The 24,600-nt window shown below is 41.9% G+C and overlaps 1 protein-coding gene across 9 annotated transcripts in view; it reads left to right on the forward strand.

Annotated features, from left to right (window-relative positions):
* The window catches only part of EBF1 (EBF transcription factor 1), a 430,756-nt gene that overhangs the window by 21,744 nt on the left and 384,412 nt on the right, over positions 1-24,600 (forward strand). For all 9 annotated transcript variants that reach the window (XM_044947384.2, XM_006052632.4, XM_006052633.4 and 6 more), the window contains 5 exons: positions 851-1,007; positions 1,556-1,619; positions 2,247-2,302; positions 12,992-13,065; positions 23,251-23,319. In XM_044947384.2, the coding sequence (XP_044803319.2) occupies positions 851-1,007; positions 1,556-1,619; positions 2,247-2,302; positions 12,992-13,065; positions 23,251-23,319 (420 nt within the window). The remainder of the gene's footprint in view (positions 1-850; positions 1,008-1,555; positions 1,620-2,246; positions 2,303-12,991; positions 13,066-23,250; positions 23,320-24,600) is intronic.

Below are 24,600 nucleotides of genomic sequence, written 5' to 3' on the forward strand. Positions count from 1 at the left end.
GTGGCGCGTGCGTGTGTGTGCGCAAGCCCTTGTGTCCGGGCAGGTCGAGCTGTCAGTGGCCTCACTGAGCCCCTGGTGCCCCAGGCTCCAACCCCCGGGAGGGCGCGCTCAGCCGTCAGCCCTTGTTCATAGGATTTCTGGAAAGCGTGTGAGGATTTCTGCGGAACAGTAAAACTTTGTCAGGACAGGTCTTTAAAAAAAAAAATCAATTCCCTTTCCCACAGCGACCACCCCTGACAGCTCTGAGTTCCACCCGCAGGTCCTTTTCCTTCACATGCTTTCCTTGGGGAGAGGGGGGACATGCAGTTTCCCGATGCCGGGCATCCGCGGCTGTCCCGGGGGCACATAAGGTTTCCCGGAGGATGGCTGCTGCAACGAGGAGCTGAGCATGCCCCCCCCCCCTCCATTCTCACCTGCCACGGGAGACTCGAGGGGGTGGCGGGAACCAACTCCCCATCCCACCCTCTGAGTTGTCAACGACCGTCTCTATGCCGCGATCGAGTTCACCTCAGCCACCGCTACTTTTCTTACTCCCTACACAGCGGAGTCAAGTCGGAATAAATGCGTACAGCGTTTTATCTCTTGTGCAAAACCCAAACAAAACTTTCACACCTCTTCGTCAAATTCGGGGGGCGCGCCGGTTCTCGGCGGGGAGGACGGGACAGTTGCGGGCACTCTGGTCCCATCGCCTGGTGGGCCCGAGGCGCCGGAAGGGGCGTGTAGGGAGCCCACTGGGCGTTTTGGGGGCTGACAAGGTGGTTGTTTGAGCGTTCGTGCGTGTGTAAGGGGTGACAAGGGGTCGCGGGTGGTTGTCCCGCCTAGCCGTCTAACTCTGCGTCTTTGGCCGCAGCGGGGTGGGTCTGGCCCGGGCTCACTTTGAGAAGCAGCCGCCTTCCAATCTGCGGAAATCCAACTTCTTCCACTTCGTCCTGGCCCTCTACGACAGACAGGGCCAGCCCGTGGAGATCGAGAGGACAGCCTTTGTGGGGTTCGTGGAGAAGGAAAAAGTAAGTGGGCGCAGCGCCGCTGCCCCTCGCCCCCTGGCCGGGAAGCAGGCCCAGGCGCTTTGGGAGGCGCGCTCCTCCGCGAGTGCAGAGCATCCGTAACACATCCCTGCGCGGGGTCCCCAAGCCACTTCCCGTTCTGGGCGAACCTGGGCTCCCCGTTCATGAGCTTCTGCTCCACAAAAGTTCGCACCGACTCCCCGGAGCTGGAGAGAGGCGAGCCCGGCTTCGCACTCCAGGGTCAAGGGCTCCGTGGTGAACCCGCCCTCGACCGCGCGACGACGCGCAGCTCCTGCCTCTGCTAGTCCGCAGGCCCTAGCCACGGGATCGCCTGTGCGCGCCCCACGAAATTTTCTGGAAAGTTAGAGGGAGCAGTAAGGGTCGGGAGGGCGGCGGAGGGATCATAGTTGGCCGCAATTTCTGCTGCTCCCGGGCCTGTCCGGCTCCCCGGCTGGGGTCCCTGCTTGGGAAAAGATGCCTCGAAGTCGGTCCACTAGCTCACGCCGACCTCTCCTGCATTTCTTATATCTTTGCGTTCTGCTGCAACCCAGGAAGCCAACAGCGAAAAGACCAATAACGGGATTCACTACCGGCTCCAGCTCCTCTACAGCAACGGTGAGGCTCCTGTCGGTTCCACGCCAGTACCCCGGGGCTGCGGGTGAGGGTAGGGGTCGTGGGGGAGCTCCAGGTGGGCGAGAACCCTGAGCAAAGCACAGTTGTTTGGCATTCTCGGGGTAAAGTGGCCCTGCCGAGGTCTTGAAGAGGTCTCGACTGAGGAGGACTCTGAGTGGCCCGAGAGCAGCAGCATCAGCGTACCTGGGCACAGGTGTGGTGCCTTAACCCGCGCTGGGCGGCTTTGTTTTTCTTCCTCCGCTTTCTAAGGCCGGGCTTCTCCGCTTAGCGTAGACTTCATCCCCAAAGTCCCTCGAGTTCAGGGGGCTCGAGCGGTCAGGGCCTTGATGGCTGCAGGAGAGCGCGCAGAGGGGCTCCAGCCTTTGGAAGGGAAAGTACCCAGGTGGGGGGACCATCTTATTCCCGGCTGCCAGCGCTTGGGGGCTGCCTTCCAAAAGCGCTCGGACTAGGCCAGTGGCCCTTATCTGCGCCCTGGGGAAAGGGGGTCCCGGCTGTGCTTCTCCGGGACAGTCGGAGTTCCATCAGTCTCGGAGCTCCATTGTTTGTTTTGTGCAGATCCTCTCTCACTTAATTCTTTTTCGTTCCCCTATCCCCCGCCCCCTCCCTCAGGAATAAGGACCGAGCAGGATTTCTACGTTCGCCTCATTGACTCCATGACAAAACAAGTAAGTTTCTTAATTTCGCGCCGCGGGGGTGACTCCACGGCCGCGAAATTTGGAAGCGTCAAGAAGCTGGCGACTGCTTAGCGGGATGGCTGGGAGTTGAACTCTCAATGTCTGGGCAGACTGCTCTCTCAGCGCAGCCTCCCAAATGCCCATGAGCACGTTGGCTCGCCGCGTGGGGAAGGTAGCTCGACGGCTCCTTCTTTACAAGGGAAATTCAGACCTTGTGAATTAAGACTATGGGGGTGCTGAGTGGAGGAGAATACGGGCTGAACTTCCTGTGACCCGGCCAGGGAGCCCCAGGGGGCGCAGAAGGTGCCTAGGGACCCTGGTGCAGATCGGGCTGAACTTGTGAAACTCAAACCATCAGGACCTCCCCCGGGAGGTGGAGGGCAGAAGGAACGGGTGAGGGGCAAAGGCAGCCTCTCCAGGAATGGGGAGATGGACCGAGAGCGTAGATGGCCCATTCTACGCATTAAAAAAAGAGAGATGGCGATGGTGGTAGTATTGGAAGAGGGAGCAACAATTGTTAGAGGGTATTTTGCAAAAATCCTCCTGCTCTTGCCTTGGAGTTTGGCAAGAAGCCAGGCAGCATGAGTGAGCTTGTGGTCTTAAAGGTACATAGACGGCGTTTTCTTAAGCTACCCAACACGCGGGTGCCAAGCAGTATACATTAAGGTTGAATTATGGTTTAAAAGATACAATTATGAGCCGAGTCAGAAAAGAGGTCTGACGTTTTAACGAGGGGCAGAAACTTTTTTTTTTAATTTTAAGAAAAAGTTTAGCAATTAAATATCTGGTTAGGTAGCTGGAGGATTTAATAACAAAAAAAGAAGACAGTTTTATTGGGTGGGGGAAAGAAATCAGAACAAAGAGAAAGTTACCCATTGTGTACTAACCACCAATTTAGTGAGAGGGTTAAAGCTCATTTGCTTGATTGTGGTTTTAAAATATTCCCTTTAAAAAGGGGGACATAGTTTTCATAGATACTGGCTTGGAAAGTTTCAATTTATGGTATACATGCATATTTAAAAATTGTTTTTAGATACCCATGGCTTAAATATGTTGTATAAAATGCACCCAGCTGTTGGAAGTTTTAAAATCTACTCAGCAAGGACCAATTAAATAACAGCTAATTGTAATTATTACCCTCATATTTCATTGTGAGCCAAGTAAAAAACATGAGAGGATGAAATGTATTTTTTAAAATGATGAATACATATCTCTTGAAATCTGTTTCAAATTATTAGCTTAAATATTTGACTTTCTTGAAGATCTGTTTTATTTCGTAGTTGATCGTTCAGAGTAAATACACATACTTTTATTAATATCATTGTTGTATTATTATACTGGCTTTGATCATTATATAGGCTAATTCCCTTTCATTTGGACACACTGTATTTTTTTAAAAAATGTTTTTCCTGCCAAATAAAAAGCCACAAAAACTTGATTTCAGTAACTTAAAAAATAATGATATCAAAACAAGAATGTCTTAAGTGGAATTTTGTGTAAAAAATTGTGTTTGATACCTTGAATATCTTTTTCTTCCATTTCCATCAGAGGAAAGCAAAGATGGGAGGGGAAGAGGGAAAGTATGAATTCTAATGCATATTCTGAACTATGTACTTATTAGAGTTTAATTTTTTAAACATAAAAACATCCCCACAAACCAGTATATAAGACCTGTCTGCTTGTGAAATATTGGCCACTTCAATATTAAATTATAGGCAACTCTATGAAGTGAACAGTTGTAAGGAACATAAAATTAGGACATGCTTAAAGTGATACCTTCTCTCAAAACTTTATTTTAGGCCCTGTTAAAAAATAAGAAAAAGTGCCACAAGAATTGATTTTCCCATTATGAAATGAACTGACTTTACACACTGTTCTATGGTGGAAAAATAATCTTGATTTTTATAAAGCAGTACATCTAATATCATTTTACTAATAGAGTCATAGAGCTTAAGAAAAATTACAGTGTAAGGCATTCTTTGACTGCTTGGTTTCATAAATTCTATCAGTTGTGAGGGTGGAGGTGGGACCAGAATAAAATAAAGTATAGTAAGAGCAGGTATAAGAAAGTCGTTTGCCATACTGTGACATCTCACTGAAAGTTAAAATTGTAAATGTAGGCAATTACATATTTTGGTGGGGAGTGATCTGAAAAAAAGTTTAGTAATTATCTGAATTTAGTCTAAAAATATCAAGAAAAAAGATTTTTCCAGGCATACCTATTTGCTTTTATAATAGTTGTCTAATGCCTTCTCTGTAGCTTTTACTTTGAAAGGCAATCTCTGCCCCGTTATCCGGTTGCTTGTTCCTTGATTATGTGCTGTAAGAGTTTGGGAAGTAGGTTAGCTTCTTGTGTACACAGCTAATACAATAGTCTTCAAAAAGCAGATCAGCATGAAGAGCCTGACTCTCCTTAGCTGTGATGTAATTATTTTGTTCTAGCCTTGATAAGTAAAACTGTGGATTCTCATCTAGCTTTGAAATTATTCTATGATCATTAAAATGCCAAGTCTGATTTTTAAATTTCTTAAGTTTTTTATTTTAGTTAAGTATGCAGTGACCCCTTCAATCAGAAGCTTGATATAGGTGATTGATTAAATACTTACTTTTTTTCCCCTGTGAAGTTCTTATAGATAGACTCACAATTTTGATAGAGTTTTGTTGCAGAATGGAATAATTTCAGTGATGCGATGAGTTCTAATAACATCATAAATTTCAGAGGGAATATCTCAGTATAGTTCAAATGTCTTAACTGCTAATTTATCATAACATTTTTCATATCAGATGCAGCTTTATGTATATGATATCATATCTTTGACTCACAAGTTGGGGTTAAAACTTGAAGGGAATCTTTGGCAAGCAAAATTCAAAACTAGCTGTGCACTTGATATTTTAGTAGAGTGTTCCTGATCTTGGGTGGAGTTAGTAGCACTGAGATCAAACAGAAATGTACTCAATCAACCAAGATGTATTGGTATGACATAGTATTTCACACCTTTTCAAACTGTCTCATTACACTATTTTGGGTAATGACTTTTAATTTTGGACTCTACCAGGAAAGGGGAAGCTTTATTAGAAATGAATGTGTAAGGATCTGAGCCTCTCATCCCTGTACTTTTTTTTATAGAACAAAAAGGATATAATGATATTTAAAATACTTGTCCGCAACTAGAAAATAAGCTTGTTTTTGGGAAGGGTTTTTCAAAACCAAGTTTAGCTGGACTAAAAATAGGTTGTTTTTGTGTCATTGCTGTTTTTGGTATTCCATTAGAGAGCATGCAAAAAGGCCTGCAGGATCCAGAAGTTTATGGCTGTTGCATCTAACAACAGTATCTACTGTGGACACTCAAATGAACTCAGTGAGAGAGGTCTGAGGTTTGATATGCTTCTGTTCAGATTTTCCTGTAGTATTTGAAATATTATGTTCTGTGATTGCTTCAGTGAGTTATTGTTATTTTTTTTTAAAAAAACCTTTAATTTTTCTTCCCTCCTACCATCTTGCTTTGAAAAAAGCGACATTTTTATAGTTCAAAGAAAGAGTGCTAAATTCCATAAAGTTATCAAAAACAAACATTCCCTGCCCCCAAACCAAAGCTCTTTTTTTGGAAAGGGAAAATTAATAGTCACATAATCCTGGTATGTATGGATTTGAAGGTAGGCAGTATGGTGAGGGGACACCTTAAAAGCCCCAGAGCAGTGAGGAGTCTAAGATACAATAATCAGAACTGCTGTCATAGTTCTCTTTCCAGCTAATCTTTATATATTTATTTTGATGTTCCCGGTACTTTAAGTTATTGATGCAAGTGCATTTTTTCCTATTGATTGTTTCATTATATCCTGCCACAGCTACGCAGAATTGATTAACAGCTCTTTCTGTTTGTGGTTCTTCATTGGTAGATAAACACATTTTTAGTGTATCAATAATTTCCCAAGGAATTCAACAAGGCCAGCAGAGAGATTCTTTCATTTATTTGAGGAAACAAACAAAAAAGGACAGGGCAAGTTTATAGTTAGGAGCCATATTTCAGCAGCTTTCTCTTTTGGTAACATGTCAAAAATGCAGGTGATTTAAATTTCCTTGCACATAGAGGAATGAAGAAGTTTGGAATTTTTATGCATGATCGGGACCTGTGTTTGGGAAAATGTAAACTCATCACAGTGGAAAATGTGTTGTTTGGAGTCTGGGGGTGAAAACAAAGCTGATGGTTTTGGAGAGATTGCTGGAGCCAGATGGCCTAGTACTTTCCCAGTCTGGCGGTCCAACTGCTCCCTCCTGGATAATATACAGCCATTTGTTCGGGGATATTTACGCTAGAGCTGTTTCCATGTGAATGTTTGAACAGCATTAAAAACGAACGTATTTGTAGTGATGCATTTATTGAACTTGTATGACTGTACGGATAGTCTGTTCTCATGTCTTATATTGCTGAGAGGGATGAAGAAGTGTTTGGATGTTGGTGAATTGTTTATATAGTTGTTGAGCAAGAATGATTTGGTCTTAGTTATTAAAATGTGTAAGCATTTGGAAACTAATGGAAGGAATGGTAGCACCTACCTGGAAGCTCCGTTGTGAAAATGAATTCATACATGAAAAGTGCTTAGAACAGTGACTGGCATATATTAAGTGCTTAATAAATTCTCTGCTTTTATTATTGTATTATTACTATTATTACCCCATTGAGTTAACAAAGCCAGTTGTATCTGCTAATATAGATGTAAATGTAGTTATCATATGAGTGAAATATCTTTTATTACTGCTAGAAAAAGAAATATCATACGATATTGTTATAATGATTCAGTTTTTATCTTGGTGTTTGAATAATATGAGAGATTTTATTTCTTTGAGGCACAAAAAATGCCTTCTGAAGCTAACTGCTTTTGGTACACATTCTCTTTTTATTCAGGGCTGTGATGTAGCTGAACAGCTTACTGAATATGATATCATTCCTTTGCAACTTTGCTAATTCAGTTCTGCAAACAGGCCTGCTTAGTGGCTGAGCTTAAGTTACGTTTTTATATTAATTTGTTCACCAGTAGCAAAACTGCTAATTGAAGCAAAATAATTTTAAAATTTATTCCACTATTAATTTTGGATTGCTGTTTGACACAATTGTTTATGAAATGTCAAATTTGTAGTGTTTTCTTTGGCAAAGGTTAATTTTTAACTAAGACTCCCTCACCTACCAGAAGTTTCTCGAACCACATTAGCTAATACTATTTTTTTTTTAATGACAAGTACTAGAACTTGGTGGTCGAATGTAATGATTAATGTTGCTGTATGTTGATAGTGTAGGTGTTTATATTATTTTTTGATTAGTTTCAGTTCTTGGCATTTTGCTGCCAAAGTCATGTTGACTGTGTTTAGAGGACACTTTACTTCTGGTTGAGAGAGATACTTTGTGCATTTGTGAATGCATTTTTAAGGTGACAAATTAGGTTTGGCTTTTTATTTTCAGTTTGGAAAAAAAAATAAGTGACATATTTTCAAGGTTGCTGTTTTGATTTAAATAGAAAATTAGGAGTTTTTATTAGTTATAGGTAACTTGTCTGGGTTTTCCTTGTAGCTCAGTCAATAAAGAATCCCCTGCAATGCAGGAATCTGCTTGCAATGCAGAAGACCCTGGTTCAATTCCTGGGTCTGGAAGATCCCCTAGAGATGAAAATGACAACCCATTCCAATATTCTTGCCTGGAAAAACCCATGGACAGAGGAGCCTGGCGGGCGACTGTCCATGGGATCGCAAGAGTTGGACATGACTTAGAGGCTAAACCACAGTCTGTCTTCCTTTCTTCCTTCCTTCCATTCTTTCTTTCCTTTCATTCTCTCTTTCTGTCTTTCTCAGTAGATGATGACAAGTCTCTGATGGTTTGTTTGTAAACCAAGAAGACTCCTAATGAAAACATTTTGTTCCTAAAACCCTTTCAGATTTTGATGAATCAAAGTCAAAAGTGTTCTCTTTGCCCATTTTGTTTTGGCATTGGACGCAAAGAGTTAAAACTATTAGAAAAGTAAGCAAAGAAAATCATGCTTAGTTCTCTGTATTTCCTTTGGCATCCCATTGATGTGTGATCCCAGTGTAAGTTCACCATGTATTTTTTGTTTTACTGCGTGGTCTTTATCTGTAGTAGGTTTCAGTTAACTTTTAAGACCCAGTGGTATTTTAGAAACACAAAGATGAACCGTACTTCACAAGATGCCTTCTAAAACAGTAGCTACTGAGGCAGAGTTTCTCAGTTGATTTTATTTCTTTTCAAAGATGGTATAGGTTAATGGGCATTTGAAACTGCTGGCATTTCATCCTCTTACAGTAAACCTTCTGACAGTGTTGCTGTTGTAAGGATATAAAAGTTTTAACAATTCTTATTTTTCCTTCATTTTTGTTAATTATAAAAAATTATTTCTGAAAAACCTTCAATATGAAAATCAATGGAGTATTTAAAATAATTGTGATAATTTCATTATGCTCATTAGAAGAGAACATTAAGAAAAGGGAGGCTAGTATATTCAGAAGAATAAATTTCCAAATTTGTCAAGTTTTGACAACTTTATTTTTTATCAGTTTCACTAGGTTTTTAAAGCTGAGACGAATTTTGTGCTGTTTATTCTTTTCCTTTTCTTCCTGTTGAAGCATTCCTGCCACCTTAAGGGTTATATTTGCATTGGAAGGATTAACGTAAACATCTTTTCTACCTGATATTGTATTTTTTTTTGGTTTGTTTTTTTGGTTGATTCACCATTGATTCATTTATTTAAATAATATATTTTATATGTTTTCTCTCTCCCTCTTGCCCACTTCTGTAACAGGCCTCCCATTCTTACCCCTGATGAACACATTGATTTATTTAAACCACTGTTGTCTTTGTCGATCTCACAGCAGACTACCTTCTTCCCAGTGAGCAGACGCATGATTTACTATGGAGGATGAAAATAAGCCTTTTTCTTGGTGTTCCATTGTCTAGGTCCTAAACCAGCTGTCTATTAAAATGGTTTCACTTAAAGCGGTCAATGCTGTTTATAAGCTTTTGTGATCTCCCAGCTGATCCAAGCCTCAAGGAGCCTTACTCACACCCTACAGAGGCACATGTTTAAATTACGAAGAAAAGCAGAAACTTTTCCCTAAGTTGTGCTGGAGGATCCCTTTCCTTTTAGGCTTGAAGTCTGGGTTTGCTGAACTGTGAACCAGTCTTGACGTGTGTACTAAATGTAGATGGTAGAGATTTGATGTGTGTGAAAGCCAGAGAGAACTTGTTGGCATTTTTTAGAGAGTCTGTCTTGTTGACACTCTACATCAGAGACACTTATCAAAATAGATTTATCCTGTTTTCCTATGTTGGATCTCATCAGAATGTTGATTTCTCAGACCATATTTTTGTAAGATGGTATGGTATGTGTGTTAATAAGTTTTCTCAGTAAAAAAAAAAACAACGAAAAAACAGATGAGGTTGGAGGTGGAGATGCCTTTAGTGGAGTTCCACTGTATAGCTAGCTGATGCTATGACACTGAGGTTCTAGATTACTCTAGTTCCAGGATTTTAGTTCTACTCTTTAAAAGGAGAGGAAAAAGACTCTGTTTCACTTGCTTTTATTTCAGAAGTCACAGAAGCAGCAAGCACTTGTTTATCTGTGTGTATATGCTGAAAAGTTTTGTTGTGTAGAGGCCCCGAGGAAAGGGACAGCAGAAGTTTCCTGCTTCCATTTGTCCCCAGAGTTTAAGTATTTCTGAGCAAATCCAAACTCATGCTTTCATTTTTCTGTGCTTGATGTAGAGGAAGTCTCTGCTGCCAGAAGTGAAGTGGCAGGTTGACATTTGGTAGAGATGTATTACGGAGGCCCTGGGCCTGCAGCAAATGATGTTCAGTCACCAAAGATAAAAAGACGGAATTCCTGGGAGTCCGTGGATCATCTACTGTTTTGGGGGAGTCATCAACATATTTTCACTGCAGCCTATGTTTAATGGAGTGTCATCAGGGGTCCACTGATTTCAGAGGAACCAGTAGTCTCAGTAAAAATAATACTGGTATTATCTAGAAAGAATCAAAATGAGAAGGTCTGATGTAATTGATGTTCCTTCCTCCTAAAAAAGCCAAATTATTATTTTTTAAACAGGAGGGAAAATCCCATTAATACTTGTGAATTTTGTTTTCCAAGTTACTTGTATTAGTTTAGCGTGACAGAAAACTAAAGTTGAAACAGAGGTTATCAGGGATATTAAGAGAACATATAGAACATGGAGTGATAATAGGATTTTGCAGAAGTGCGTAATTTTAAGTGTTTAGCACCACATACGAGATCTAACCAGAAGATAGTTATGAATTTTGTAAAGTGAAGTATTGACTTTACACAGATCTGGCTTTGCTCTCTGATGGGTGGCAAGCACTCCCTTAACCAAATGGTCAGACTTTACTGCCATTGGTGGAACTAGCTGACAGAGTGATGTGATACACTGAGAACTCGGTGTCATGTCTGTGGTATTCCAGCCCTGAGTTACGTAACTTTAGTCTGAGGAAACATTAGACAAACCCAAACTGAGGATGGTTCTACAAAATAACTTGCCTCTAAGGCAATGGCACCCCACTCCAGTACTCTTGCCTAGAAAATCCCATGGATGGAGGAGCCTGGTGGGCTGCAGTCCACGGGGTCGCTAAGAGTCGGACCTGACTGAGCAACTTCACTTTCACTTTTCACTTTCATGCATTGGAGAAGGAAACGGCAACCCACTCCAGTGTTCTTGCCTGGAGAATCCCAGGCACGGGGGAGCCTGGTGGGCTGTCGTCTATGGGGTCGCACAGAGTCGGACATGACTGAAACGACTTAGCAGCAGCAGCAGCAGCATTCTTCAACAGTGTCAATGTCATGAAATAACACTCAGGAATATTTCTTATTGAAGGTGATATGACAGTTGGATGCAGTGATTGTTATCAGGGTGTTTGTTTGTTTTGCTGTAAAGGACGGCATTGCCCAGCCGGTGACTCTCAGGTGTTTACATTATTGTGTTGTACTAATGTTCATTTTCTGATTCAGATAATTGTGCTGTGGTTATGTAAGAGAATTTCTTGTCTTAAGGAAGTGCATCTTGAAGTATTTAGGGCACGTCTGCAGTTAACAAGTGGTTCAGGAAAAGAAAATTGAGAAAGATGAATAAATTTAGTTTACTGAAAATGTAAACATTGGAAGCATCTGGGTAAAGTGAAGTATCTGGGTAAAGTATCTTGAAAATCTTTATATATTCTTGCGACTTTTCTGTATGTCTAAAATTATGGTAAAATAAAACATTAAAAATACAGGGTTATAGCAGGCCAGCCATAAAAAAAGACTTTTGATGGGTCAGTGGTAGAGAACAGTTTTATCCTTATTCAGGTTCTTTTTGTCATTTTTTAATTTGTTGCAGTTTTTGTTTTGTTCTGGAGTTACATAAAATCAGAGCCTGTTCTGGGGGTTTGCACACACAATTTCATAAGCTGTCCCCCATCATTTATGGTTTTGAAAGTCCCAGGTTCATAAAGAGAGCACATTTCAGCCAAATACAAGTTAGTTACTGTAGTTTCTGTGTGTCCTAAAAAAAAAAAATAATAATCTTTGGTTAATTTAGGTAGTTTCATCACCAAGAAACTGAGAGTTATCTGAATGTGTGAAAGTAATTTTATTAACAATTTGAAACTGTGTTATATTAGTATTATGCAGTGATACATTGTTAAGTTAGTTAAAATGTATACCCATTTAGAGCACTCCTCTACCCATGCTGCTAAGTCACTTCAGTCGTGTCTGACTCTGTGCGACCCCATAGACGGCAGCCCACCAGGCTTCCCCGTCCCTAGGATTCTCCAGGCAAGAACACTGGAGTGGGTTGGCCCAGGTATTAACAGGTAGATCTTCCAGGAAGCAGAGATCTCAGGAAAACTTCTGGTAACCTTAAGGAAAATGTTTGTACACATATAAGTAAAAGCAGACAAAAACATCTCTGGATGGTGAGGTGGTTTAGGACTCCAAATTTTCAGAGTCAGATGTAGTTCTTCTTGGTTGAGGGAGATAACTATGGCTTAACTTTCCCTCACCCTTCCCCCCAGCATATGCAGGCAGATTCTACTGTTTGGGTGGGTATACGCCCCGGAGAACACATGTTTTTGTGTAAGCAGGAAGGGTTTCCCCTGAGTGATGCATCATCTCAAAGAAGACAGTGAGTGGACTCATTAACCATACCCTCACTTGTTTTTAGTACTTACCTCTAGAACATTACAATTTGGAGCTGAAAGAAGTAAGATGAGGTGACAAATAACAATTATTTAAAAATCAAATCCATGTGTTTTTGTTTATTTTAAATCACTAGTATCTCAATCTCCTAAACCCTTCTGGATTTTCCCTTCCCCATTGATTAGATTTATTTTTATTCTGAATTAAAGAGAGAGTTGTGGTTGTCTTGACAACAGAAGCCCATCTCATACAAGTATCCAGAGATGTGTGTTATAACAAGGTGGTTGATGGGACAAAGAAGAATGTGTCCCCTTCCACTCCATGTGGGTTGATCCTCATTGACTGTCTTGAAAGGGTCAGCCTGGTGAGGGCTTCGGCTCTGAAAGCTAATTGGCCTTGCTTGGGTGGTGAATGGTCAAGAACTCGACTGTGATAGTTTTTTCCTCTGCTACTTAGTTCCATTCTTAACTCAAATCCTTCCTTTGTTTACAGGCCATAGTATATGAAGGCCAAGATAAGAACCCAGAAATGTGCCGAGTGTTGCTCACACACGAGATCATGTGCAGGTAAGGAATACCTTGTTTTCTCTCTAATTGCCAAAGAGAAAATGAATTTGTATCTCAAATTTGTACCTCTGAATTCTAGGTGAGTTCAGGCCTATTTTGGTGTATACATTTCTGTTCTGTTAAGACTAAAACTGTTAGATGTATTTGGTAGTAAAGTGTCAGACATCATAGTGGTTCTCAATTATTTATTAGATTTCATCCTAAAAGTTATGTTTCCATCTTGATATCCCACTGTTAATGGGCACAAAACAGTGCCCTTCCCCTTTTCCTGTCAATCGAATGAAATACAATATAACCCTTTTAGTGTTAATGTATGCGCTCAACTGCATTGCTAGTAAAATGAGTAAGAGTTCTATTGATGTCAGCAGAAGTCTCTGTTTGGATAAGACTTGAAAGTTATAGTTCCTCTTTTTAATTTTTCCACTTAAAAATATGACCATCCACATAGGCATCATTCCTCCTTGAACTGAATGTGGTTCCCTGCCTCTACCCCTACCTTGCATCCGATCTCTTAATCTTCGTTACCTTTTACACAACGGTGACAGTGTAGCTAATGTTTCTTAAATGTAGTGTGTTTTTGGAAAGATAGCAAAGATGAGTCCCTTAAAGGTGTGAACATTCATGTTGTCCACAAATGAGTGTCTTTATTTTTGTCTGAAGCTGCATGTGAAACCAGACCACATTCACTTCCCTGGCCTCAGCCAACCCTCTGTATGGGAGAGAGTAAACCAGAAAACAGCCTTTTAACTTGCAGTTTAGGTTCTTATTCTTTGTCAGATAACACTGGCACTTTGCTTCCAACATATTCTGAGTAATTGGATAAAGCATGACGATGACACTCTGCATCAGGGAAGGGCTACTAATTGCTTTGTTAGCCATGCGGGTTCTCCTGGCACAAAGCGTGCCTGACTCCTGTCTATTTCTGACCAATTCATATAGGGATTTCAGCTGCCACTTCAGCATGGGTGGGCTTTATTTGCTGCTCAGGGACTTGTGGGGAAAGCAATCTGAAAACTCTACAGGTGGAAATAAAATAGAAAAGAGATGAACGTGTTTGCTTAGTGAAGTCTCAAATATTAACTTCTCTACGTATATAATGATGTACGTAAATCGAAATTTCTTTTTCTCCTTTTTAAAAACATACCTGTAATATATATTATTCTACAATATACAGGAGTTTCACAAGTTTTCACTTCAGTGATTTGTCAAATTTATTAATTATTCCCCAAACAGGTTACTTTTCTCTAACTTTAAAGCAGCAACAAAATCCCAAAATATGGTCAGGGATTTCTTAGAAGATATTTTTAGGCAAAATTAGTGTTATACTGCATACAGCAGTTGCACAATTAGAGCTGAGCTGCACTTTTCAGAATAAATGAGTAAAATCATTTTGAAGACCATTAAAAAATGACCTCCTTCATATTACTGCGTTTCTAACCAAATCTCTGTTTTACCTTCCCACAATTAACATGTTGTTAGAATGAATTCTCTGTATTCTGTTCCATATAATTCTAGCAAACTGGAGACAGACAGGAAGATGGATCTCAACCAATAGGCCGACTAATATCTGTAAATCATAGATTTGCATCTCATATCTGTACATGTTTGGACTATGCTAGAAATAATTCTGTTCTTAAAATACTTGAAGATATATTATGCCTTTCACACATAAGCCTACCCTCTATTAATGCAGTTTATATTTTTTCTTGTTCTTAAAATTCATTGACCCAAAGTATTTTATTATGCTGGTTGGGGTGCTTTACTGCTGATGTTCTTTCTATTTTTCAGAAACATAAAAATAGCAAAAAATAAAATCCTCAAGCCACTGAAGGCAAATGATGTTTGTATTGTGTGGCTAAAAGGGAAAAGTCATATTCAAAATGTCATTCTGCTAATGTTACAGATGAAGGTTTTCCTGGCTGCCTATAGATGTGGAAGGGGTACTGTTTGTTTACCAGGCTGCCATGACCCTATTACATAAGCCTGTCATCTATTGTGTGGCTAACAGTCTTTTAAATTGCAAATCTGATGCTCTTTAGGGGGCTTCAGAAAAAATTCTCACTTTCCACACCATCCTATTTCTCTTGATTTCTTGCCTGTTGTAAGTGGAAGTTGGGATGTGCTGAATTTGCACCAGGGGTGCAAATGCAGGCTCAATTATAAGCATAAAATTAGAGTCTGTTCACCATTAATCAGCCTGGCTAATTGCTATGCACCACCATTAACCATATGGTGTGAAAGACAGCTTGCTTTCCCTAAGATGAAATTTCTTCATTGCAGACATGAAATAGTGAGGGCCTTGGATTTTAAAATAGCTTGTTTTAGATATTTAATTTCTAAACAACTTTCTGCAGTGCTTTCTATCAAGGCTAACGGCACAATAAAACTTTGTGTTTATGTCACAAAAGAGGTATATTTATAGTACATTGAAGCTATGGTAAAGGAGACAGAGAATTTAGAGCGACAGGAAAGGGCTTGGGTTGATTCTGTTTTGTTGTTGGCAGAGAAAAAAAAAAGCATCAGGGAATTACGTTATAAGGTGGTTGCAAATATAAAAAATCAGTTTTGTTCTGTTGAGAGGGTAATCCATTGCATGAGCTATGTAAAGGACTTGCTGCCATGGGATTATAATTACTATCTCTCTTTGAGACAAAACCCCTTTGACTTGATGGCACAGAACTCTTTCCATGGAATTCTGGGAGAGGTTCTGCATTTTGGATAACTGGAATCTATCATACCAGTCATCTTTACATTCTGTTAATACTTGTGGATGAAGCTCTTTAAAATGTAAAAGCAGGATTTGTTCCACAAAGAATTTGATTATATGCACCACCACATCTTTAAAATGTGAAGGGAAAATAGAAACTCTGCTTCGAAGGTAAGTCCAGTTTCCAGTCCCCGCCAGGCAGGCGGAAGCAGATTTTCTTCCTTTCCAGGACACAGGACAATCACAGGGGATGAGTGCTCTCTTTAGGAAAGCCTTCTTTCCCCACTGTCAGTGCCTCATGCCTTGTGGACTGTGAGCTCCCAGGGTTGGCCTGGGCCCTTGATATGCCTTGTTCTTCCCTCCTCTTGGGCTGGCTTTTTCTCATTTCGTTCTTCAGATTCCCACTGAAGCATGTTTCTTTAGGGAAGTGTTCCTGGTTGTTGGCCTGAGTGAGGCCCCCGTGTCCTGTGCTCCTATTATATCCTGTGCTTTTCCTTCAGACACTGTAACTGTACACTCAGCACATTGTAACTGTATGTCTAGGGCAAGTCTTTCTTTGCTGGACTAAGAGCTCCTTTGAAGATGAAGAAGTTGTCCAGTTTTCCTCTCTCCTTTATTTGCCTATATGTGAAATGAGGAGAAATGTGTGAAACTATGACTTCTGTCATAGGGTCATTGTTAAGATTAAATCCTATAACCCCTGTAAATGCTTATCTTGGTACCTGACACATAGTAAGTGCTGAATGTTGATTGTTATGATCAATAGTCACAGCAGAGTATCAGCATTGATATTAATAGAAGCAGTGGAAGTAGTGGGAGCAGTAGTAGCAGCATCTGCAGCATCTAGCTAAGTATCTGGCACATAGTTACTCAGAGGGAAAGATGGTAAGAGACTGTTGAAGGGAAGGGAAATGTCTCCTAAGATGTTAACATGCTTTGATCATTCTAGGTATGCTGGTTAAGGATATTTTCATTCATTCTTCTAGTCTTTGCAAAAACACAGTGGAATGAAGAGCCAGAAAGGACTGGTCCCTGCAGTAGCAGAGCTGACAGGTTAGCCTGGGAGATGAAACCTGAAGCTGGTAACTAGACAGCACTGTAGAAAGAGTGGACTGGGATGAGACATGAGGTCAAAGACCATGGCTGCTCAGAGAAGGGAGGATGTATTTGCAGGGGTTGGGAGGAAGGTGAGACAGGACAAGGATTTTAGAGGGTGTGCGAAGGAGTGTTTTGGTCCATTTGTTGGTGGTCCAAGTAGGATTTCTGTGGGGAGAAGTCTGCAGACAGTGAGCCTGTGGCCTGGATCTGGGCAGTCAGGGTGAAGGATAATCAACTTCTGAGGTCTTTTCACAAAGGTGCGAGGTGAAGCTATGGCCTTACGTGGGATCGACGGGGGATGGGGCATTAGAGAGAGGAGAGGCTGTGGATACATTCTTGGGGAACAGTGTCACTCTTAGTGCATTCGAGAATTAGGAAAAAGAACCTTGAATATACAGGAGATAGAAATGAAAGGAGGGTATTTCAGAGGCAGGGAGCCATCCACATAATAAGTGTAGGGAGATCCAGATGGACCTGAAGACTGAGAAGAGCACCAGAAAGTCACTGGTGAACTTCGAGAGAGGATATTCAAGTAGGTGCTAACCCGAAAACCAGGTTTTATGGGATGCAGCTGGCAAGAAGTGATGGAGGCTCTGGCAAGGAGATAGTTAGGCAGTGAAGAAATCAACTCAACAAAAGAAAAAAACAAGTCTGTTTTTTTAAGAATGGGAAAACTTGAATATGTTGGTTAACTGAGGGAAAGAATGAACTTACTACTATTAATCAAATTCTTCAGATAACCATATGCTCATTCTCCAGCCATTTTGGCTAAATGGGTAAAATAATTTTGCTTTCTGTTGTAAAGCTTAAAGGTGGAGGTGATGCTTTCTTCCAGTTAAGAGAGCCTCTACTTCTGGGAAGAAGTTCCATGTCCCTGAGATGAAGATGAAAGCGTCTCTTGCTCTGATTTATGAAGCCATGTGTCAGTGTGCTAGAGAGGCACTACCTATGCCATGCTGCTCAGAAAGAGATTCACAAGCTTTCTTTTCCCTGGACAAGCTTGTATGAGGGATGGATACACAGTCTTGCTGGGGAAAGGGCTGCTGTTTTGAGTCCACTGTGTATGTAGGACCCCAGGTGCGGCAGGGTCCCCCTCCTGTGATTGGGCCACATTGGTCTCCTGCCACTGGGGTGCACGTTGAGAACGGATGTGAAGTAGTGGGAATCCTGATCTGTGACAAGGCAAGTGAGGAAACTCCAAGCCCCCTGATAGATGCCTGCTTTAGGGAGCAAATACCAGGTCTGTGCCTGGTGCAGTGCCTGACACACATAGTAAGAATCTCAAGAACAGCATCTGAGGGGATCAAGGTACATCAGTCATACCATCATGAGGATGGAGTTAACACTGTGATTCTTCTGTTAACACAGCAGCTTTTCCCTTGGAGTGCTTTTGTGTCTGTTGTTCCATGTACTGTATTGTTTCAGCCCAAGACCTCTTCTGCCTTAAACACAAGTGAATCTGTTCTCCCTTCATCCTGCCCTTCTTGGTTAATGCCTGCCTTGTGTATGGTGGAGGTTGGTACCCACCTTTCTTGGTCCTTCTGGGTTCAATAGAGGGAACTGGGTGGGGGGTGGTGAACAGTTCAGCTTGGAGAAGAGAGGAAAGGAGAGAAAGACCATCATGGGGAAGGAAGGAAGGACAGGTCTTTGTTGTGCTTGGCTTTGCATTAGAAGTAGGGAGATTCAGGAGGTTAGATGCTGGCTCAGCCTAAAGGAAGACCTTCCTTTCCCAATTTGCAGCTAATTTTTAGTTTTTTGATAGGAAAATCATATTGCAATCAAAAGACTGTAGAAATACAGAATGGAATATGTACTGTCTACTCTTCTTCACTTACTCCACAGGGCCTACTGTGTGCTGTGCTCTGTTCTAGTTGCTGGGGATATAGGGATGAACAGAACAATCTAAGACCTTTGTACTCACGGACAGACAATAAAGAAGAAAAATAAATATAAAATGAGTGCTTGGAAGAAAAGTGAAGCAGAAAGGAAGAAAAGTGAAGCAAATGAGGGGCTAGAGAGCCCTGGGGGTGGTAAGGGAAGGGCTTTCATAGGCTGTCACTTTGTGCAGAAATTTGAGGGAACTGAGGGTGGCTTGTGACAATTTGTTTCTTCCTCTCCTCTCTCCATCTCTCCTACTGGTTTTTTTCTCCCAGAAGTTGGACCATACCCATCCCATACATACGGGGCTTCCCAGGTGGCGCTAGTGGTAAAGAATCCACCTGCCTGTGTAGGAGATGCAAGAGATGTGGGTTTGATCCCTGGGTTGGGAAGATCCCCTGGAGTAGGAAATGGCAACTCGCTCCATTAGGACAGAGAAGCTTGGCAGGCTACAGTCTATGGGATCTCAGAGTTGGATGTAGCCGAGTGACCTAACACACACACACACACACACACACACACACACACACACACACCATACATGCTATTCTGCAGTTTGGCTTTCTCAGGTCGTAATATGACGTAGACTTCTTTCTGTGATGATGTGGACAAACCCACCTTCATTCTTTTTAATGCTGCACATAGTTCCATGTTTATATATATATGTACACACACATATATGTATATGTGTATATGCATTTATTTTTAAAGTGGGCTTAAACCGTTGACACTACTTTGTTACTGCCCCAGATGCAGCACAGAGCCCTGGAATCCCACTTTGAGGATGACGACTGCGCAGTGCAGTGATATGACCTGAGAAGCAGGAGACCTGTTGGGCTAGTTTTTCATACTTTGTGTAAAGTTTTCTTTATGAATGATATTACGTGACCTCCAGCCCGTTAGTCCATTTTCCTTGTTTTATTCCTCTTCTATTCGTCCTTCTACACCTCTGTTCTTCACATCTGCTTTCTGCCCTGGGTCCCCTGGGGCCCAGCAGAGAGGGTGGTTCTCACTTAGGCCGTGCTTCGATTCAGCTGGCTTCACTCGAGGGCACTTATATTTTAAGGGGATGAAGACAGTGCTAAAGGCGCAGGGCAGATCTCAGGCCTAGTGCTGCCTTGCCTGGGGAGGTGGTCTGGGGGGCGGGTGGGGTGGGGGTGACCTTCCTTCCTTGGGCAGCATCTGCTCAGATGGGCAGCGTGGCTTCCTTTATCTGCTACCTTCCTATTGGATTGTATTTCCCCTAGTATAATACATTCATTCATGAAGTCATCCAATCAACCAACCAACCATTATTTGATCTTCTCTGTTCTGTCCCAGGCCTTACAGCTACCCGCTAGGTAAATAAGATTGACAGTGTGTTCCTTTATGAAACATATGGGTTAGTGGGGGAGGGGTGGGAGGAGAACGATGGTAACAAAAAATACACAAGTGTATACATAAGAATATAATTTGCTTTTTGTTTAGTGCCCTGAAAGGAAAAACTTAGAGCAGCCTATCAAGTGTTAAGATCAGCTTCTCTGAGGAAGGAGTCTAGAGGCCTAGGCCCAAAGAGGAGGTTGCTGTTTAGTCGCTCAGTCGTGTCCGACTCTTTTGTGACCACACAGACTGTAGCCTGCTGCTGCTGCTGCTAAGTCGCTTCAATCGTGTCCGACTCTGTGCGACCCCATAGGCGGCAGCCCACCAGGCTCCCCTGTCCCTGGGAATCTCCAAGCAATAACACTGGAGTGGGTTGCCATTTCTTTCTCCAATGCATGAAAATGAAAAGTGAAAGTGAAGTCACTTAGTCGTGTCCTACTCCTAGCGACCCCATGGACTATAGCCTGCTAGGCTCCCCCGTCCCTGGGATTTCCCAGGCAAGAATACTGGAGTGGGTTGACATTTCCTTCTCCAGGGATCAAATCCGGGTCTCCTGCATTACAGGCAGATTCTTTACCCCTGAGCCTCCTGGGATGCCCCAAAGAGTGGGTAGAGGCTGGCTAGCTAGGGAGGGCATAGAGGAGGAGCAGTCTAGGCCCAAAGGCCTGCCCGCACCTGGGCCTGGGGTCAGACTGAGTGTGGAGACTGAAATTGGCTAGTGAGGCTGGAGTGTGGCACATTGGAGGAGAGTGACAAGAGATGGGGAGGTGTTCTGGCTCCATGTCATGCCATAGATTTATTCTCAGTGCGGTGGGAAGCCCTTAAAAGGTCTAGGGCAGTGGAGTGACAGTTCCATTGACATTTTGAAAAGATCACTCTGGCTGTTGGTGGTGGGTGAAGAGTGGAGGGGAGGCCAATGTGGAGTCCAAGCGAGAAATGAAAGTGACTTGGTTGAGGGTGGTGCAGTGAGGAGGGAGAGGGTCAGATCATCTTGAGATGTAGATTCTAGTCTGAAACTATCACCAGGCAAGTTGGAAGGGTCCCTGGAAGGCAATAGTCCAGACAGGATGATGGTGAGGGTTTTGACCTCTAGAGATTTGCCCAATCACTGTTTTGAAAAAGAAAAGAAAAAAAGCAAGGAGAAATAGGCCTTCCCATGCATTGCTTTTCTCCCTGGGTAAAGACTTAGGCTCTGTTGATGGGCTTTTTTTTGGAGACCTGTGCCCTCACACTGAGAGGTGGGTACTGCAATCGCTCCATTTTATGGATGAGAAAACTAAGACTCCAGGAGGTGAAGTACCTTGCTGCAGTGCCACAAGCAACTCTGAGTCCAGAGTCAGTGTTCTTAACCACTGCACTCTCCTGGCAAGCCCTTGAAATGTAGGTGCAGGGAAGTAGAGTTCAGAGATAGTAAATTTTAGTTTTTAAATTATCATTACTTTTTTGGCATTCATGTCGACTACTGGATTTCTCAGTCCCTTTTTTCTACATCTCTCTTTTACGTGTTGGGATCCTTTGGGCTTTCTTTCCCTCAGTCCTAGTATAGCTGAACTCAGACCTGGAGGAGATTGTTTCCTCTGAACCAGAAAGGGAACGGCTCTAAGGCGAGTGGTGTGGTTTTCAGCTGGGGCTCGGACAAAGGAGAGAGAATTCTAGCTGTTGTTTTCTGAAGATATGAGAGACAAATAAAATGAGTATCGGTTTGGAAGCTGATTCTCTTTTCAGAGATAGAGACTTCCCAACTTTGGTGAAAGACCCCCTGTGCGGGCGTATATTTCTGGGTCCTGAAAATAAAGTTCAGTGTTTGTTTCTCTCCAACAGCTCTCCAAATTTAGGCTCTATGATTCACTAGGTCGAATGAGTGTGTGTGTGTTGTGTGTGTGTGTGTGTGTGTGTGCATGTGCTTGTGTAAGAGGGAGATAAATGCATATTTTATTTGTGATGCAGGTAATGTATAACCCTTGCATAACTCCCTCACCTCCATGATTGATCAAATACATGCTTTTATAGTGTGCCCTGAGGTATAGACTGGCCAGTGGACACATTTCTTATTTGCAGACAAATCTCAGATGGATAGTCTTCCATTGACCATGGGTAATTTTCAAAAACTCTAATTTTTCACTTTTTAGAAGCATCTCAGTTTAAGAAAACACTGGCAACTCTAAGGTCACATATGGGGTGGGATTTTTTTTTCTTTTTTTTTTTTTAAATTTTATTTTATTTTTAAACTTTACATAATTGTATTAGTTTTGCCAAATATCAAAATGAATCCGCCCCAGGTATACATATGTTCCCCATCCTGAACCCTCCTCCCTCCTCCCTCCCCATACCATCCCTTTGGGTCGTCCCAGTGCAATGGGGTGGGATTTTGATAGTAGATGCTTTTCTTGCCCATGACTGCCTCTTCTCTGATCTAATAAAGAGCGTTCACTGTCAGGCCTTTGCCAGCCTTTGGATCCATGTCCATACTGCTTCCAGAAAACTTACACAGTGACCAGTGGAGGGCACAAAAGCCAGAGGACATGTGGATCTCTATTGTGTTTTGTCTTTCCTCTTTGTCTTAATTATTGTGTTGTACTTTCACTCTTACATTCTGAACATGGTTCCAAAGCAGACCGTTACAGTTTTAGGATTTCAGGAAGGCTGTGATTGAAGGAAACGTCTCCTATAAAAGAGAAAGTAGAAGAAAAAGGAATCCATTGAATACAAAATGACTGGAGGGGGAGAATCACTCATACCTCATTACTGACGTGTTCCACGCAATTAGTGTGATCTTGAGGGAAGAGAGTTTGAGCCACCCACAACCCTGAATATTCTCATTGGGTAGATGTAATAATAATGCGTTTCACAGTGAAGTCTTCCAATTCCGCGGGCAGTGATGGGGAGACCCCATCTTAGGGCTGTCAGTCCTCGCTTGGAGAGAGTCCCTCTCCCTCCCGCCTTTGTGCTAGGAGAGGTTAAACCTGGCATTAACCCGTAGGTGACCCAAACAGAATATTCTGTCCCAGGGATCCGTTGATTGCCAGGTATGGCTTGTGGTAATTCTAGCATTTGCAACCCAGCAATTTGAACCTTCTGTCTGCCTAAATGATGATTTTACATTTGTAATGGTTGTACTAAATCCTCTCGCTTTTGCTCTGCAGCCGCTGTTGTGACAAGAAAAGCTGTGGCAACCGAAATGAGACTCCCTCAGATCCAGTGATAATTGACAGGTAGGGACCACTCTACTTTCAGTCGGTTCTTTTTTCTCATTATAATGAAACACCTGCCTCGTGTGGCTCTCGGGTGAGGGTTAGGAAGGCATGTGGCCGAAATTCGCCTGTTGGTCATGACTTCATCTGCTGCGCTGAGCTATTGCGATTCCTGGGAAAGCCATATGGAATGTTCTTTGGAAGCCCGCTTTCTTGGATTGCTCCAGTTTTGTGTCTGATTCATGCTCCTTAAGGAATGTTCTTCTTTCTTGACTTTCTGTGGCTCAATCCTCATGCTGTGCCAGGAAGCTTCAGAAATAAAATAATAATAATTTGTGATTTATGAAATGTGGTTGGGTGCTTATAAATATTTAACTTTTATTTGAAAAATGTTTGAATCATTATCACTTTTAGCTACAGTAGTTCTGTTGGACGTAATCCATCTACATTTTAAGGTTTTATTTATGCATAAAAGCAGTTTTAAAGAGATCTGTGAACCAAGATTTTCTACAGTAATTTCCCGGGTTTGATTGTAGCTCAGTCTGCATTGGAAGTTGATTAATTTATCCTGCTTGTCTTAATTATTGTGTTTTTAAACAGATCCATATTACTAATCTGACATGACCAAGTAAATCACTGTAGAACAATAAATCTGTTTTAGTTGTTCAGTGCAATTTCGAGTCAGTGTGTGCAGAGATTATGCAAAGTCGCATTCCAAATATTCGTTTTACATTTTAATTATTGAAATTCATTGTATGGAAACATGTATGATAAACCATTTGTTACATAGCATTACTCATTGGGAGTTAAATGGCCTGGAAGGTTTATAGATACTGTCAGTTGTCAGCTAGGAAAAGAGCTAGCACCCTCCACTAGCTGGAAGAGTCTTGCAAGTAAGACTGACTGATCTCTCATTGAGGAGATCAACAGCTGAATAAAAGCCGTTTTTGGGGTTTGGTAATATTGATTTTGGATATCCCCCCACCCCCCACTGCCCGCTGGTGCACATCTATCTGTCTTCCTAATTCTTTACTTTTGGGGGCCTTTATCGTTTTTCAGTTAACTGAAAAAGTATTCTTCATTGTGATTTATGACAAAACATCGGTTGTTAATTTTGACTTATGTGATTCTTTAGGCTTAAACCCAATTTTGATTGCCTAGCAGTTTTATAAAGCTTGCATTTGAGTCAGATATTTTAACTGTCTTTCACTTATATATCTTTGCTGGATAACTTGATAACTTTGCTTAATATCTTTTGATTCAAAGCTGAAAACACCCACCTTTAGAGTGTAATGAAGTTGT

Source organism: Bubalus bubalis, chromosome 9 (genome assembly GCF_019923935.1).
Source record: "Bubalus bubalis isolate 160015118507 breed Murrah chromosome 9, NDDB_SH_1, whole genome shotgun sequence".
In the NCBI taxonomy this organism is placed as follows: domain Eukaryota; kingdom Metazoa; phylum Chordata; class Mammalia; order Artiodactyla; family Bovidae; genus Bubalus; species Bubalus bubalis.